The sequence below is a fragment of the Sinocyclocheilus grahami genome, unplaced genomic scaffold (assembly GCF_001515645.1).
Source record: "Sinocyclocheilus grahami isolate Dianchi unplaced genomic scaffold, SAMN03320097.WGS_v1.1 scaffold650.1, whole genome shotgun sequence".
NCBI classification, from domain to species: domain Eukaryota; kingdom Metazoa; phylum Chordata; class Actinopteri; order Cypriniformes; family Cyprinidae; genus Sinocyclocheilus; species Sinocyclocheilus grahami.
Window position 1 is genome coordinate 116,971 of NW_015505829.1, and position 18,180 is coordinate 135,150.

The window sequence follows — 18,180 nt, forward strand, 5'->3', positions numbered from 1 at the left end:
TGTTCTGGAACAGTGTTGTAAATACAACTTAACCACTGATTTCTAGTCGTGTCTATTTCTGGAAGGCCAAACAAAGTAGTTTTGCTTTCACAATGAATACAGCGTCACACACGGCGGCCTTGAGTGAGCAGAGGCCGGGGGCTAGAGTAAGAAACTGCCGCAGAGCTAGAGTGAGCGGAGGCCGGTGGGCTTGAGAACGGCGGGCGGATTCGACGAAGGAGCGTCCGGAGGGCTTGTGGCAACCACATGTGACGACCCCGGGCTGGACTCCGCTTCGTCCACGGTGAAAGCCGATCCGGCGATCCACAGCGCAAAGTTGTTGTATTTCCTCAGTGACCAGCACAGATCAGCTCCAGGCATGACGAAGCGATATCGTCCTCTTTTGGAAGACCAAACAAAGTAGTTTTGCTTTCACAATGAATACAGCGTCACACACGGCGGCCTTGAGTGAGCAGAGGCCGGGGGCTAGAGTAAGAAACTGCCGCAGAGCTAGAGTGAGCGGAGGCCGGTGGGCTTGAGAACGGCGGGCGGATTCGACGAAGGAGCGTCCGGAGGGCTTGTGGCAACCACAAATCACACAGCGCCTTCATGACATGGCGGCTGCAACACTACTACAGCGAGAATAAAAGTTACGCCTTTTCTTTGCGTGAACATTTGGGTGGCGTTATGCAAATCTTCCCACATAGTGATGTAGATATGTGGGGGCGTGTTAGAACGAGCCGTTTTAAGGTAGACGTGGTTGACTCTCTTAACTTTTATAAAGAATATTTCTTTGGATTTGAGACTTTAGTCTTTGCAACTTTACAGATCTTCTTTATGCACCAAGAGCTTGTAACACTCCAAAGAGAAATCGCATCATATGACCCCGATAGTGAGTAGGGCACAATAGAGATTACGCTGCGAATCCACCGATATCAATAAGAACAGTGCGCTGTAAAGACAGAAGGAAAACGAAACTTTTCTAACTCATTGTTTTTCAGCTTTATTATGCATGCAAATGATTTACTCCAACGATTAATGGTTGGTTAGCTACCATTTTTGTGCCTCAACCCCACCTGCAGAGTGCGCTGTTCATTCGGTTACATACATGGTAAAAGCTCCCCCATCAATGTGATAAAAATGGCTTCAAGCTTCATCCGATTCATTCACTTTTCATCGCTTTTGGAAGATGGCACACTGCACGTGTGAGGAAGCTCTTGGGACGGTCCTGGACAGCGAGGAAGAATTCACCTTTTCCTCAGAAGAGGAGCAGGAGTCCAATGATGAATGGTCGCATTTTGAAGAGCAACTTGATCCATCCGAGGATGTCCTTTCTGATGAGTAAGTCATTCATACTTTTAGTTGTCATATCATTTTTAAATAATCATGCACATATTTTACTAGTTTACTATATTTTGAGTAATATATGTCTGTCATGGATATAAGTTAGGACATAATATAACTCGTCGTTACATCTAAATGTTGTACAAAACAAGTAACTTTTGTGCTGTATAATAAACTATTGTTCGGTTTGAGAGAGGTTTTTTTTTTTTTTAATTAATCAAGGATGCATTAAATTGATCAAAATTGGCAGTGAAGATGTTACAAAATGTCCATTTCAAATAAATGCTATTCTTTTGAACTTTCTATTTATTAATCAGAAATGTATCACTGTTTGAACTAAAAGTAAGTAGTGCCGATAATAAGAGAGGTTTCTTGAGCACCAAATCAGCATATTTGAATGATTTCTGAAGGATCTTGTGACACTGAAGATTGAAGTAATGGCTGCTGAAAATTCAGCTTTGCCAGAATAAATTATATTTTAGAATAAATAGAAATTTTAAATTATAATAAAATTTCACAAAGTTACTGTTTTCACTGTAGTTTTGTTTAAATAAATGCAGCCTTGGTGAGCATAAGAAACCCCAAATTTTTGAAAGGTAGTGTATATTGATATAAATGAGAAATAATAATTTACACTACTGTAAAATAATGCCGTATCAATTTAGCTTATTTGTGAATATCTGATCAGACATTAATTTTTAGGTTGCTATAAATGTGCATGTGTTTTTGCTATGAGTGCAATATTAGCGATTTAGTCATGTTAAAAAAATAGCTTTGATCCTGTTATCATCATGCTCACAGGTTTGTTTTTTTTATAAAACAGAAATGAAGAGAACGACAGTGACAACCAGATGCCTGTTGCAAAGAAAGCCAGGACAAACAAGCAGTCTGCTCTGACATGGAAAACAGAGACTGAAGTCGACTTGGTTCCACAGACTCTGAGATTCGTGCCCGCACGGGATCCCGGACCGCAGCTGTGGTCAACTGACTCGTACACTCCCCTCAGTCTCTTCAAACTCTTTTTCTCTGAAAGCGCTGTCTCAACTCTATGCTACAACACAAATGCCCAGGTTGCCAGATCAATTGAAAGGGGTCGCAAATACAGGTGGACAGATGTCGGTGTTAGTGAAATGTACCGTTACTTTGGACTCATATTCTACATGGGCATGGTGAAGTTGAGCTCCATCAATGACTACTGGCGGCAGGGCAGTCTTTGCTCTGTGCCTTTTCCCGCCACAATCATGTCAAGGGACAGATACCGCACCATTTCATGGAATATGCACATGAGTCACCCAGCTGCGGACAAGGAGAATGACAAAAAGAAGGGCACAGATGAATATGACTGGCTTTTCAGGGTCAAACCCCTCATGGACACGATCCGTCTTGCGTGCAAAACTATTTATCATCCTAGAAGAAATTTAGCTGTGGATGAAAGAATGGTGGCATGCAAAGCCAACACAGGAATGACACGGTACATGAATGCCAAGCCAACCAAGTGGGGCTTCAAACTGTTTGTCCTCGCCGACTCATCAAATGGATATACTGTTGACTTTTCTGTGTACACAGGAAAAAACAATGTTGCCACAGGCAATGGACTGCCATATGATACTGTGATGTCTCTCATGGACAAAAAACTTTTGGGATCTGGGTACCATGTGTACATGGACAATTTCTACACAAGCCCAAAGCTCCTAACAGACTTGATAGACATGGGGTATGGCGCTTGTGGGACTTACAGAGACTACAGGAAGAATAGCCCACAAAATGCAGCTAATTCACTGACTAAAAATTCCCCAAGGGGATCCATTAGATGGATTCGCAATGGTCCGCTTGTGTTTGTGAAGTGGATGGACACACGAGAGGTGTCTGTGTGTTCCACTATTCATCCTGCCTACACAGGAGACACCGTGCAGAGGAGAGTGAAAACACAAGATACATGGAGCTTAAAGACTTTCCCCTGTCCCGCACCTGTTACTGCATACAACCAATACATGGAGGGCGTTGACTTGCCCGATCGGCTGTTGCAATACTACACCGCACAGCACAAAACCTTGAAGTGGTACAGAAAGATCTTCCTAGACTTCTTGGACATTGCTGCCACCAACTCTTTTACAGTTCACAAAGAGCTATATGGCAACATGACCTACAAGGAGTTTATGGAGCAGCTTATCTCAGAGCTCTGTGGTGTGTCACCTAAAATCCCAGAGAAACGGGCCAGCAGTGACCATGTGCCTGTTCCAGGAGCTCTGCTGAGCACTGATACCAGGAAAGTTGCCTCTAGTGGTCGGCGAATCTGTGTGCACTGTAAAGCAGCGCATGGAAAGAAGCAGCAAACTCCTTGGAAATGCCAGGCGTGCGATGTGCACTTGTGTCTTCAGTTGACCAGGAACTGTTTCCAGGAATGGCACAAAGCTCTGTGACTGTTAAAAAATGTGGTTTTGACCTGTCTTTTATTTTATCTGTCTTTCTGTCCGTCTGCATTGTTGTACACTGTTGTAAATAAACTGCAAACAAAAACATTCTTTCTTTTAAGTCTTCTCACATTTTTGTTGGTTTCCTCAGTCGCATCCCACATTGATAGGTCTTTACCTTTACCTACCTGATGTGAAATACATCAAAACATTGAAAAAAGTGTCTCACACACACTACTGCTCAAAAGTTTGGGATCAGTAAGACTTGTAATGTTTTTTAAAGAAGTCTCTTATGCTCATCAAGGCTGCATTAAAAAAAAATCAAAAATACAGAAAAAAACAGTAATCTTGCAAAATGTTATTACAATATAAAATAATGGTTTCTATTTTAATATACTTTAAAATATCATTTATTTCTGTGATGCAAAGCTGAATTTCCATCAGTTCATTACTCCAGTATAAAGTGTCACATGATCCTTCATAAATCATTCTAAAATGCTGATTTGTTATTAGAATTATCAATGTTGGCAACAGTTGTGCTGCCAAATATTTTTTTGGGAAACTGCGATACTTTTTTCAGGATTCTTTGATGAATAAAAAGTTTTAAAGAACAGCATTTATTCAAAATATAAATATTTTCTAACTATATAAATATTTGCAGTCACTTCTTATGAATTTTATTTTTAATTTCTTTCAAAAAAAGAAAGAATAAAAATGTACTGACCCCAAACTTTTGAACGGTAGTGTATATTGTTAGAAAAGATTTCTATTTTAAATAAATGCTCTTCTTTTTAACATTATTCATCAAAGGTTCCAAAAAAAATATTAAGCAGCACAACAGTTTCCAGCACTGGTAATAAATCAGCATATTATAATAATTTCTGAAGGATCATGTGACACTGAAGACTGGAGTAATGATGCTGAAAATTCAGCTTTGCATCACAGAAATAAATTATATTTTAAAGTATATTAAAATAGAAACCATTATTTTATCTTGTAATAACATTTAGCAAGGTTGCTGTTTTTTTTCTGTGTTTTTGATCAAATAAGTGCAGCTTCGATGAGCATAAGAGACGACTTTAAAAAAACATTACAAGTCTTACTGATCCCAAACTTTTGAGCGGTAGTTAAGTTAAATGTTTTGTTTTATGTGAATGAAAGGGCAAGATGATTTTCACAACATGTAACAGGCTCTGGTCTATGAAATCCAGTAATAAAAACTATATATATATATATATATATATATATATATATTATTGTTTTATTTTTTTTTATTATTGCAATATGCTGATCTGGTGCTCAAGAAACATTTCTTATCAACGCTGCTTAAGTTCTCACAAACCTTTTTTTTTCTTTGCTTTTTTTGGAAACAATATTCAGTATCCTATCTGACTGGATGTTCTTGTGATGCATTTACATTTCTTATTTTATACTTCTGTAGAAAACACTATTGTTCTTTACATTATTTCTTAATGTTTTAGTTGTTTTATTTGTCTGTGACAATTGTGTATGGCTGCCTATACGGCCTATATAGAAATAAAATCTTTAAAAGATTTAAAATGTTGTAATTGTATTTCTCATAGACTTTCACTCACGAAGTGAACTTAAAGGGCTCCATCCATAAGCTGTGCAGCAACAGCTGTTTCAAGCAGTTCCGCTCCTCCAATAAACTGACTATGAACAGCTGTGTCAAGTGTGGAGGATATTGCAATGGCACAGACAGTCAGTGTCCGTCTCTGCAGATAGAGGGCAGTCTTATGAAGTTCTGCAAACGAAACTGCCTCATAGGCTTCAAAAAGGTAATGTCAAATTAATAACTAAATAATGGTCCGTTCGTTTGTTGAAAGTCATTATTAAATAAATTGATCTTTCTTTGTAGAAAAGTTTTAAACCAGTCACCTGCAAAATTTGCCGTACCATGCGCCCGGTTGCAGAAATGGTGGACAGTCCGAATACAGAGGGAATCAGGGAGCTTTTCTGTTCAACTACCTGTGTCACAGCGAATAAGGTTCAGACGGTCAGTTCTTCAGGTAACATAACCAGTTGTTCACCAAGATTCCGCATTCTTAATGATTTTCTCTTTTTTTTTCTTTTTTTTTTGTAAAGTATTCTCAAATATCCTTTTTGTTTGCATGTTAACAAGGTGCTCCGGTGGAATGCAACAGCTGCAAGCTTAAACTAGTGCCTCAGTACCATCTAGCCATGTCTGACGGAACCATCCAAAACTTCTGCTCCTTTTCATGTGTAGTATCATATCAGGTAGAGTTTACTGATCTCTCTAATTCAAAGGGGACATCGGATGCAAAATTCACTTTTACGTGGGGTTTGCATATAAATTTGTCTTAGCATTGTGTGGACACAACAACCCTACAATAATAAAACATCCATTTCCTCCTTTTTTTTTTTTAATCCCCAAAAAAACCTAAACACTCTCTATGGACTATATGCATAGTTACTTCCTGGTTTTAGATAAGCCAGCTCAGTTATTTCTGGTCAACTGTCAAGATGTCTACATAATCCATTCTCAATTTGAAGAAAAGTGTTGTGTAAGAGGACCAAACGTCCATGTATCCATGTAACGTCCAGCGAGTGAATCCACTAAATTGTGATGCAAGTCATTGCTATGACTGACAGTAGGCGCGTTTCCATTACCCTTCAAATTGCGCAAATTGAAATTGCGAATTAAAAATACGCCTAATGGAAACGCGTCAATTTCGCAAAAAAGGCCATATATCGCAAAAAAGTTTTTACGCTCGCATGAGGTGGTTTTTCAGGCAATGCGAAAGGATTAATTCGCAAAACTGCAATGGAAACGCCTTTTTCGCATTTACAGGTCACATGGCGTATGTAAAAAGTCATATGATCATTCTTCAATGTACTATAACCTCCAAGAAACACTTCATAAGTGGCTGCGCTCCAGTATAAGGGGATTTCCCTACTATTAATACTTAGATAATTTACATTGCACACGTCTGCGGTGCAGTGTGGCTCTGATACGGTCACTGAAGCTGATTACGGCCACTCAATGCTTGTGTTGATGTTTTTTATACAGTCTATGGTTTATTCCAGCCGCGCCACGCATGTTTCTGAAGCGGCTCTCTTTGCTGCTTCTGTAAAGATACATGCATAAGCCTCCTTTGAATAAATATAGCCAAAATCCCACCAAAATCCGTTGCCATGACTTATCGCGAGAGGCAAAAGGTTATGTTTTAGCCCCATAACATTGGTTAATGGAAACGCCATCATTTCGCAGTACTTTATCGACACTGATGTCAGAAACAAAGCTGTGCATTAAGTAATTCAGAGTAACAAAACTACAGCAGCAAGTCTGCGTTAGATGAATGTATTTAGCAGCTTCTACAGTTCAAGATAAAACAATGTAATTTTTAAATTAAATCTAAAAATATTTCAAAAAAATGTAATGCATTATATAATTGTTATACCATTAATAATTAAATTATATAATTTGTAGTTAGTTAATTAACCCTTCTAGGCTTGGCTTAATTTCTTTTTTTAAATGACATGAGACTTTGTGACTTCCTGCACTTGCTATACTTTATACTTCAGTACAGTAAAAGTACTAAAACTTGTTATAGTCGTGGCCAAAAGTTTTAGCAGTGACATAAATTTTGTTTTGCAAAGTTTTGTGCAACACCCACTGACAGCCATTAAACAGCTTGGAAGATCAAAGACAAACTGTAATATAACTCCGACTGGATTCGTCTGAAAGAAGAAAGTCATATACACCTAGGATGCCTTGAGGTTGAGTAATTCATGGGCTAATTTTCATTTTTGGGTGAACTAACCCTTTATGTCTCTGCCATGGAGTACAAAATCTTGAAGTAAGCACTTTTGTTTTTATTTCAGTAATTTTATTTGTTTAAAAATGAATAGACCAACTAGAAATAATGTGGCATGTAATTTATTAATTACAGGTCTTAAATATAGTAACATGTTTTACGTATTAGAACAGTATCAATAAATTAAAGGGGTTATATGATGTTGCTAAAAAGAACATTATTTTGTGTATTTGGTGTAATGAAATGTTTGTGGTTTAAGGTTCAAAAAACACATTATTGTCCACATACTGTACATTATTGTTTCTCCTCTATGCCCCGCCTTTCTGAATCGCGTCGATTTTTACAAATTTCATCGGTCTGAAAAGCGAGGTGTGCTCTGATTGGCCAGCTAACAAGTGCGTTGTGATTGGCCGAATACCTCAAGCGTGTGACGGAAATGTTATGCCCCTTACCATACTGTGATGCCGTGTCCCAGAGCGACAAGACAAAAACATTAAAACCCATTATAAACAAGGCATTTGTTGCATCCAGTGGGGACATAATTACAGATTATAATGACTTATACTGTCTTTTTACGGTTGCATCTCGCCGCGTAAACATAAAGCCATGTCTGCATTTGTGATCGGAGAAATGACAAACAACAAGTGCTACTCTACACTGCTCAAAACTCGCGTTTGAATCGTCAGTGGCAAATTCTTTATATATATAAAAAACTTACTTACAGTCTGTGAGTCGGAACAGCCGGCATTGTAGTTTACTCTGTTCAGGAAACAGTCCTCCATCAAATATGCAGCACACATCTGAATATTTGAGTTGAACTGTTCTGGAACAGTGTTGTAAATACAACTTAACCACTGATTTCACGGTGTCCTCTTTTGGAAGGCCAAACAAAGTAGTTTCGCTTTCACAACGAAACAGCGTCACACACGGTGGCCTTAAGTGAGCGGAAGCCGGCGGATTCGACAAAAGAGTGGCCGGCGGGCTTGCAGCAATGACATGACGACCCCGGGCTGGACTCTGCTTCGTCCACGATGAAAGCCGATCTGGCGATCTGGTTGATGTATTTCCTCAGCGACCAGCACGGATCAGCTCTAGCTGATATCGTCCTCTTTTGGAAGGCCAAACAAAGTAGTTTCGCTTTCACAACGAAACAGCGTCACACACGGTGGCCTTAAGTGAGCGGAAGCCGGCGGATTCGACAAAAGAGTGGCCGGCGGGCTTGCAGCAATGACATGACGACCCCGGGCTGGACTCTGCTTCGTCCACGATGAAAGCCGATCTGGCGATCTGGTTGATGTATTTCCTCAGCGACCAGCACGGATCAGCTCTAGCTGATATCGTCCTCTTTTGGAAGGCCAAACAAAAAGGCGGCAGCAACAATACTACAGCGAGAATAAAAGTTACGCCGCCTTTCTTTGCGTGAACATTTGGGCGGCGTTATGCAAATCTTCCCACATCGTGACGTAGACATGTGGGGGCGTGTTAGAACGAGCCGTTTTAGGTAGACGTGGTTGACTTAACTTTTATAAAGAATATTTCTGTGGATTTGAGACTTTAGTCGTTGAAACTTTACAGATCTTCTTTGTGCACCAAGAGCTTGTAACACATCAAAGAGAAAGGAAAAATTGAAATCGCATCATATGACCCCTTTAAACATTAAAAAGTCTAATAATTTGACCAACATTGATGGGACTCCTCATATATAACACATGTATATTTGTATTGTAAAGTTTGTAATTAACGTTCTCAAAAGTTTCATTAATAATCTAAACAGTAGTTTTTATTTGTCTGATCGTGAAAAGCGCTATACAAATAAACTTGAATTGATGAGCAGTTGACTCTAAACCTAACTGTTTGCTTGTTTTCCTGATCTTTCAGAGGAAAATGTATGCTTTCTGTGATAACGCTTGTGTTGAGGAGTTCAAACAGATCAACAATGTCATGGCTCGCTGTGAATACTGTAAGATTGATAATATTGTCAAGGAGGTGAAAAGGATAAACAAGATTGACCGCTCTTTCTGCAGTGAGGGTAAATACTAAAAGCAAAATTAAAGAGATTATTAGCATGTTGTTTGTTTTCTTCTTTTTGCATCATACATGCATGTCTTGATCCCAAGTTGTGGGTTATGATGTCACAATTGTTTGTTCTTCCCTGTACAGGATGCAAGTTACTGTTTAAGCATGACCTGGTCAAGCGCTGGGGGAAGAAACACTGTCGCAGCTGCTTTTACTGTAGCGGATCCGCTCAGACTCTAGTGACTGAAGTTGTTAATAACGTAGAGGAGGAGTTCTGTGGGAACTTATGCTTATCACAACATGCCTTACTAATGCGTAAGGTAATATTTTCTCTCTTTTGGCTTATTCTGAGAAACAATGTCAGAATCCGAATGAGCTTTAAGCCCCGTTCACACCAAGAACGATAACTATAAAGATAACGATATTAGCATCCACACCAGCAAACGATATCGTCTGTTTATTCTAAGCGTACGCGCGTCTGCCGCTTTAAATTCTTGAGCTCGTTACAGCAGGATGGATTTTGATTGGCTGTCAGTGTTTTATCGTTCATCAGCTGGAAAAAAATCGTTTTGAAAGCGATCACAACGATATCGTTCCTCTGTATCGTTATAGTTGTGGTGTGAACTATGCTATTCTTTAATATTGAGAACGATTTTTAGAATTTATATCGTTATCGTTATCTTTATAGTTATCGTGCTTGGTGTGAACGGGCCTTTATTCACCAATTGTGTGAAAACTCAAGGAATTTGTTGTGGGGTTTTTTAGGAGCTCTTGGTACAAACATACATGCACACATGACATTGAGAACAGAAAGAACATTTAAATGAAACTAAGGGGAAAAAATAAAATAATAATAATGTGGTATACATCTGGAAAAGAAGATTTATGTAGAGATTTGTGCATTATTTACTGTGCATGAGGCTGTTTCGTGCTGCAACATGACTTTTAAGACTATGCCGTGGATGTGGCTTTCTAACAGTGAGTATATTTCTGACAGGAAATAAAGTGCTCCATGTGCAGGCAGGCCAAAAAGATGATAGAGACTGTGAAATGGCTGGGTGAGATCAAGCATTTCTGCAGCTTGCAATGCTTGATGTTCTTTTGCAGTCTGCAGGGAACCACTGGGGCAGTCAGACCTGTAAACAAACCTCTGTCCACACAAGGTATGTAGATTTTTGAGTATATTTTATTCTGATTCTTATCTTTTTTATGTCTGTATTTAATCTTTCGGTGATTGTTTTTCCTCAGGGACAAGCCCAGCACCGTCTCCAGGCCCTCAAAGTACAGTTAATCGCACATCATTGATAACTAAAGAGGCCACGCCGGTCATTGCCAGTGTTATATCACTCTCAAGTGCGTCCAGTGGACAGCCAGGTGTTTTAGGGAACAGCGTTCTGCAAGGTGACTAACTATTTACCACTTAATCATCTCTGTACCTTGAGGGATGCACAGTGTATTCCATATTTTATGAGACTTTAATTTATCTGTAATATTTATTTTATTAAATTATGAATGTATATTATTTGTATTTATTCTTTTTAAATTATTATTATTATTAGAAATGTAATTTATTGGATATATCTACCATCAGATTATAATGGATTTTGTGCATGCACATTTCTCGTTTTACATTTGTATTTCTTTTGCCATTGTCTAGCAGGCATTTCATTTAATAACTAAAAATAAACTAACTAGAACTTATAAATGTAATCTTTAGCTATCTGAATATCTACGTTATCATACTATAATACTGATTACTATGATTTTTATTTATTTATTTATATATATATTTTTTGTATTTGCATAACATTTTATAGAATTTTATCAGCCATAACATGAAAGTAATTATGATCAGATCTGTCAGAATTTTAATATCAGTGCCTAAACAACATGTTGCTAGTTACATAATTAAGTTTGACATCTATGGTCAACATTTTTTTCTTTATTTTTTTGCGAACTGGGAAATGAATCGGCTATTTTGTGTGGCACATCTCTCACATTTACCTTTTTGTGTCCTCAGCCTCTGTTCCAGCTGCTACAGCAAAAAGTTCAGGAAATGTGAGTTTTTCACAATATCAATAAACCAGCTGAAGTTCCTTTTGAAAGGTGTATAAAAATCAACCAATTATCAACTGTTCTCTGTGTTGTTCCCAGGCGGCCAGCACACAGACAGACGGTGAGAAGGCTTCTGCTCCAGCACCTCGAATCCTGAAGAACAAAGCCTTGCTGTGTAAACCATTAAGTCAGAACAAAGGCACATCCTGTAAACCCAATGTCTGCGACATGAACACACAAACAGGTATTAGGAAACACTGTTGCAGACATGTTTCTTTTGTGCATTGCATATGCTTGACGCTCACATTGTGCTCACCATAATGTCCACTATATAACACTTTTAACTTTTGGAATACAGGATAACATTTATAATATCATATTAAGGTTTTGTTTTAAACCAGTTTTTTTCTACTGCTTTATTTTGAAAGCATTTCTATTGATATGCAAAATGTCACTACAATGGTAGGAATGTTCCAATCACTTAGCATTTAATCATGATGTCATTTTCAGAGGACATGTGGAGAATGAAGGTGGAGCAGCAAGGTGTCCATCAAACATCACAAAGTTGAAAATTAGAGGAGACACTTGTTATAAATGATTTGCGTGTTTGTTTGTTTTTGTCCTCTAGATGGACCTTCCGTGATAGTGCTGCCTGTGCCAGTGCCAATCTATGTTCCGGTTCCCATGAACCTCTACACCCAATACACTCCGAAGTCTGTGGGGCTTCCCCTTCCGGTGTGTATCTCTACCGCTTTCTTTCTTCATTATTATTATTCCCTGCTTGTCCTTATCCTCATCTTTGATTATTGAAGCGATTAAAGCTATATACATATTTGCTAATCTATATTATATTTTGTTATATTTTGTTAATCTATTAATGAGTGTTACAATGTTTTCATTGTTAATGAAAATCTTAACTAAAATGAAAAATAAACTAACACAGAACTATAAACAAAAATGTATCACTCAAAATGTAAAATAAACTAAAATACTAGTATCATGACTAAAATAAGACCAGACTACTGAGAAATTTAACACCGTAATACATTTTTAAATAACTCATTAAAAAAAATCTGAAACTAGAAAACTCAGGGGAAAAAAATTAACGTAGTGAAAGCTAATGTAACCAAGTCAAAATGAAAATAAAAACTACATCTACATCTTGAGTCAATCAAATAATTTCAAATGATTTGCAGATCATAGATTAGATTCACAGGCATCCCAAAGACTCTCCTAATTACACCATTAGTATGTACTTGTGCCATCATGGGTCTCTGTCTGTTTATGCAGGTTCCGGTGCCCTTGTTCTTCCCCACCACTCTGGACAGTGCTGAGTGCATTGTGAAGACCATTCAGGAAATCAAAGAGAAGATCCCTGATGACCCTCTGGAGGCCGACCTCATCATGATGGCAGAGATGGTGGCTGAGGATGCAGAGAAGGAGAAAAACATCACTGTTACTGGTAAATTAGGGAGGATTGGGAGGTTTTTAAAGGGGTCATAGATGCAATTTCAAGTTTTCCTTTCTCTTTGGAGTGTTACAGGCTGTTTGTGAATAGATAAGATCCCTAAAGTTGCAAAGACTAAAGTCTCAAACCCAAAGAGATATTCTTTATAAAAGTTAAGACTCATCCACGCCCTCCTAAAACTCCTCGTTTAAACGCGTCCCGACATGTCTACGTCACTGTGTGGGAAGATTTGCAAAACACCGCCCAAATGTTCACGCAAAGAAAGAAGGCGAAACTTTGATTCTCGCTGTAGTATTGTTGCCTCCGCCGCCATGTCATGGAGATGCGCATGCTGACCCTATGCGGACTATGATGCTGACAAATAATGCTGACTCACAGCTTGTAAGTACGTTTTCATATTTAAAGGATTTGCCACTGATGATTCAAACACGAGTTTTAAGCAGTGTAGAGTAGCACTTGTTATTTGTCATTTCTCCGATCACAAATGCAGACATGGTTTTATGGTTATGCGGCGCGATACAACGTGTAAAAAGACAGTATAAGTCGTCATAATCAGTAATTATGTCCCCACTGGATGCAACAAATGCCTCGTCTTTGTTCTTTTTTAGCAACGTCATATGACCCCTTTAATACTGTTGAAACTTCTTATGTTTTTAGTTAACACACTGATTGAACAAAACTTGTGAGTTTGGTGTTTGGGCACTTTGGACATCTCCCAAAGTATAAAGACTTTGGGAGATGTAATAAGATATTGCAGGTGCACACACATGTTTTTTTGTTTACAAGCCTCCTGTTTTGTTATTCAGATCCGACTAGTAACATAATGTATGACCTTGATCTGGAAGCCCTATCCAGCAATCTGAGTTGGGAGGAGGACTCTGTGTCTTCTGCCCAGACATGGGACCAAACCCCAGAGCCTGAAAGGCCTCCTCCGTCCAGATCTGCCACAGTGACTCCAGTCTCCACTGCAGCAGAAGAGCCACAGATGGACTTGGAGGCTGATTTCCCAATTGGTAAGCTTCTGCTGTGGTTAAGAGGTCTAAACATACCAACACAATCCAAGTTTTTTTTTTTTTTTATTATCTTCCATTCATATTTCATGCATCTTTATCCTTTCATATTTCAGAGAGCATTGAACTTTTCAGAGAGCAAACACAAAAGGAGACAACAGATTCTGGCAAACGGAAGTCTCGCAAGAGAAAACATGACGGCTTCCCTCAGAAGAAACGGGTAAGAACAGCTAGAGCAGAATTATTCTTGACTTGCCACCATAATGTTCACTATATAACACTAACTTTTGGAATACAGGATATCATTCATATGATCATATTCCGGTTTTGTGATATAAAACAGTTTATTTTTTTCTACTGCTTTTTGAAAGCATTTCCATCGCTATGCAAAATGGCACTACATGGTAGGAATGTTCCTATCACTTTGCATTTAGTCAAGTCAAGTCACCTTTATTTATATAGCGCTTTTAACAATACAGATTGTGTCAAAGCAACTGAACGGGGCAGATTTTGAGATTTGACTTACTAGTCATATGGAGCGTAGCGTCCTGTAGATGTTGTCCGACATGAGTTCCGCTCCAACTCTGCTGGGGTGCAGGCCATCAGCGCGAAAAAGCCTAGGACGCTCCCAGAAAAGATTCCAGTTATTAACAAAGAGCAGTTTCTGTTCTTTACACCATGACAATAACCATTCATTTAAAGCAAAAAGCCTACTGAACCTTTCGTGTCCTCGTCGATACGTGGGAAGTGGTCCTGACTCTTCGATACGTGGGAATTGGTCCTGACACGATGATCGTCATCGCGGGCAATGTGCGGCGCACCGTCTCGATCAGGCTCCTGAAGTCCCTCTTCAGTGTCTCCGTCTGCCGCAGCTTGGTGTCGTTAGCCCCCGCGTGAAGCATGACCGCTCCGGTGCTCTCGTCTCTTTTCAGGATCGCGGGTATCTGCGCAGAAACGGTGAGTGTGCACTTAACCTTCAGCTAACGTAGCACGGACGTGCCGGACGATGGAGTCTCCGATGATCACAGCGTCGCGTTCCGTCTCGCGGAGGGGAGCGAAGCGGTTCCGGGTGGAGGTCTCGAAGATCTTCCGTGGCGGGTGCACCCAGGCACCGAATGCAGCTCGAACGTATCCTCACCTGCACTCAAAGGTAGACACACATCCGCCATTAAAGCAAGTAACAGTGAATAGTGTATTAGTAATGTAAGCGAGATTAGCGGCAACCACGCTGGCGATGCTAGCGGGCTATATGCTAATAGCGGACTCGGGAAGTCAAAAATAGAACTAGTGATAAGGCGCTCTGATTGTTTTTGTTGTAGAATACGATAGGGGATATATTCACACGTTATAGAAACGAAAATTATGGTGTATAAAATTTATTTTAAGATAAAAAATTAGACTACAAAGAATTAACTTGACGGAGCTCAAACTCAAAACACACGGCAGCAACAAACAGGAAGTGACGCATTTAGCCATAATGTAATTTTCAGAGGACAGGTGGAGAATGAAGGTGGAGCAGCAACAGGGGTCCATCAAACATCACAAAGGTGAAAATGAGAGGAGGCACTTGTTATAAATAAGTGTTTTAGAACTGACGCATCCCCTTACTCAAGCTTTCATTATGGCGCTTGTTCTGTCAAAAGATGCATGGAAAGGGAAGCAGTTTAAAACTGAGCGAATTATCTCAGATACTATTAATTAATATCTGGATAAATCACAGCCACTGACAAGATTTTGGCATGGTGAGGAAGGTTACATCGAACACATAACTTTGGGCAAAAATATACCTGGTGAGGTGGTTCTAAAGCTTCAGAATCAAAGAAATGTATGTTTTTCCAAAAAAAAAAAAAAAGAGAGCGCGAGAGAGAGGAGCCTAATATTTTATATTGGGAATTTTAAAACTGTTGTAAAGTTGTAGCAGGGGTATAATGGTACACTTATTTCAAAAATTATTTGAATACAGTTTTATTCACTTCACGTGCGGAATTTCAAACTCAGTTTCCCATCTAGGGACAATATCTTTTGAGTCGATATATTTTGATATTGCTCTCCTATCAGATGCGTGTGGTGTTTAGTGAATTTGAGATGCATTTACTTAGCATAACTTCTTACGGTTGTATACTTGCCTGTAAATATTACAAAATCACACAAGAATATCCGACGCACACCTACATGTCAAATAGACAGAATGCGAGTGCATTCATTTTGCTTATGTATTTTGTATCCCAAAGTGTAAGCTCTTCCCCCAATAACAACTGTACTATAAACTGCATGCTGTTGCTTGTTGACATGGTGCGCAATATTGTCAGACTTTTTTAAAGACCTTTTTTGTCATCCACTGTTTAATTCGCTGTACCGAACGATGACATTTAAACTGAGGTACGTACTGAACTGTCATTTTTGTGTACCGTAACACCACTACAAATTAGTACTACTAAGTTTGGGATAATTAGGGTCCTTTTGTCCTAAATATCTTTGCTGTTCTAAACTCTAAAAGTGGCACTGTAGCCATAAAATTTCAGAGAGATGAACACATTTTCGCACCGCACTAACAAGCTTTGCATTTTTGTGTCTTCGTTCACTTTTGTTCACACAGCTGCAATAATAGAGCTATTAAATGTTTGTAGTCATTAATAGTTTTTTAATGCAGTTAACTTGTATTTAAATTTACGTTAAGTCCATAAAACTGTGTGGTGCTTAAACATTACTTATCGCAGATATATATAGTTCTAATGTAATTTTGTCATTCCTTAAAAAGGAACTGGTTACCTTATTGCGTTCAACAAACTATTTTATTAATCGCGATTGACAGCACTATTTCTCCTGCTCCACCACGGCTGTTTCATCCACATACGCATTCGTATCTGTGGAGTTTTCAAGCTCCGGACATCAGAGACCGAATGTGGTGGAGGACTTAAATCCTGAGCTGGCGAAACAGGATGCCATTATTGAAGGGCTAAAGCAGGAGCTGCTTCACTGCAAGGAGGTTTATGACGACACCAAGGCTGCTCTATTAGATTTGAAAAGCACTCACAAGGGGCTTATTGAGGCCCACAAGGCTGTCTGTTTGCAGCTGAGAGAGGCACAGGTGAAAACACAGACATAGGAGTGGGCGTCCAAATTTGAATTTCCTTTAAACCTACGGCACTTTATCATTAAGACCGTTTCTCTGAGGTTCCCTCGCATAACCAACAGTGAACGAAAATGTATCAAAGACAGTCAGTTAATTCTTGCACTTACCAAGAAACAATGTTGGCCACAAGCTTTTACGTTATAAGACAAATCCAGTAGACAACATCTAAATATTTTTATTTAATAGATTAAGTGCTAAATTTGAAAACCTGATTTTGTCTTTCATTAAAAACCCTTTAGAGACTCAATTATTCAAACTGTTACTATTGTGATACATAAGCTCAAACATAGTGTGTTGATTTTTAATCTGAAATTGAATGTGGCTGTGACAAATTAGCCTAAAACAAAATAAAGCTGAAGCCAGTTTTATCGATCAATACTGTCATGTGATTGCTTTAAAACTGTTTTTCAGACACTTGATCTTGTCATGATGGTAGTATGTGCAAACCAGACAACTTTATTGTGGTTTATAAGCTGTGGCCTTTATCTTTAATCTTGATTCTTCTATATGTTGCACTTGTGATAAGTGCAGAGATTTTCCCCATAAGATATTTGCGTTACCGTTTCAGTAATACAGATGAACACTAAATGTACACTACTGTTCAAAAGTATGATATTTTTTAAGTGTCTCATCCACCAAGGTTTTGTTTGATCAAAAATACAGTAATATTATGAAAATGCCTTTACATTTTAAAATGTTTTGTTTTAATATATTTTAAAATGTTAATTTTATCCTGTGATGGCAAAGCATTTAGCAGCCATTACTCCAGTCTTAATTTCATATGGTTCATCAGAAGTTATTATATTATGCTGATTTGTTGCTCAAGAAGCTTTATTATTATGTTGAAAACAGTTGTCCTGATTTATATTTTTGTGGATTGTTTTTTGTTGGTGTGTAGGGCCATAAGAGTGCAGCTGTTGTTCCAGTCAAATCAGCATTAGACAACCTCTCAACACTGCAACAC

The 18,180-nt window shown here is 38.7% G+C and overlaps 1 protein-coding gene across 2 annotated transcripts in view; it reads left to right on the forward strand.

Annotated features, from left to right (window-relative positions):
• Positions 1–18,180, forward strand: part of LOC107558581 (zinc finger MYM-type protein 4-like) — an 84,256-nt gene that overhangs the window by 11,849 nt on the left and 54,227 nt on the right. For both annotated transcript variants that reach the window (XM_016242243.1, XM_016242242.1), the window contains exons 8-10: positions 5,318–5,533; positions 5,614–5,764; positions 5,878–5,993. In XM_016242243.1, the coding sequence (XP_016097729.1) occupies positions 5,318–5,533; positions 5,614–5,764; positions 5,878–5,993 (483 nt within the window). The remainder of the gene's footprint in view (positions 1–5,317; positions 5,534–5,613; positions 5,765–5,877; positions 5,994–18,180) is intronic.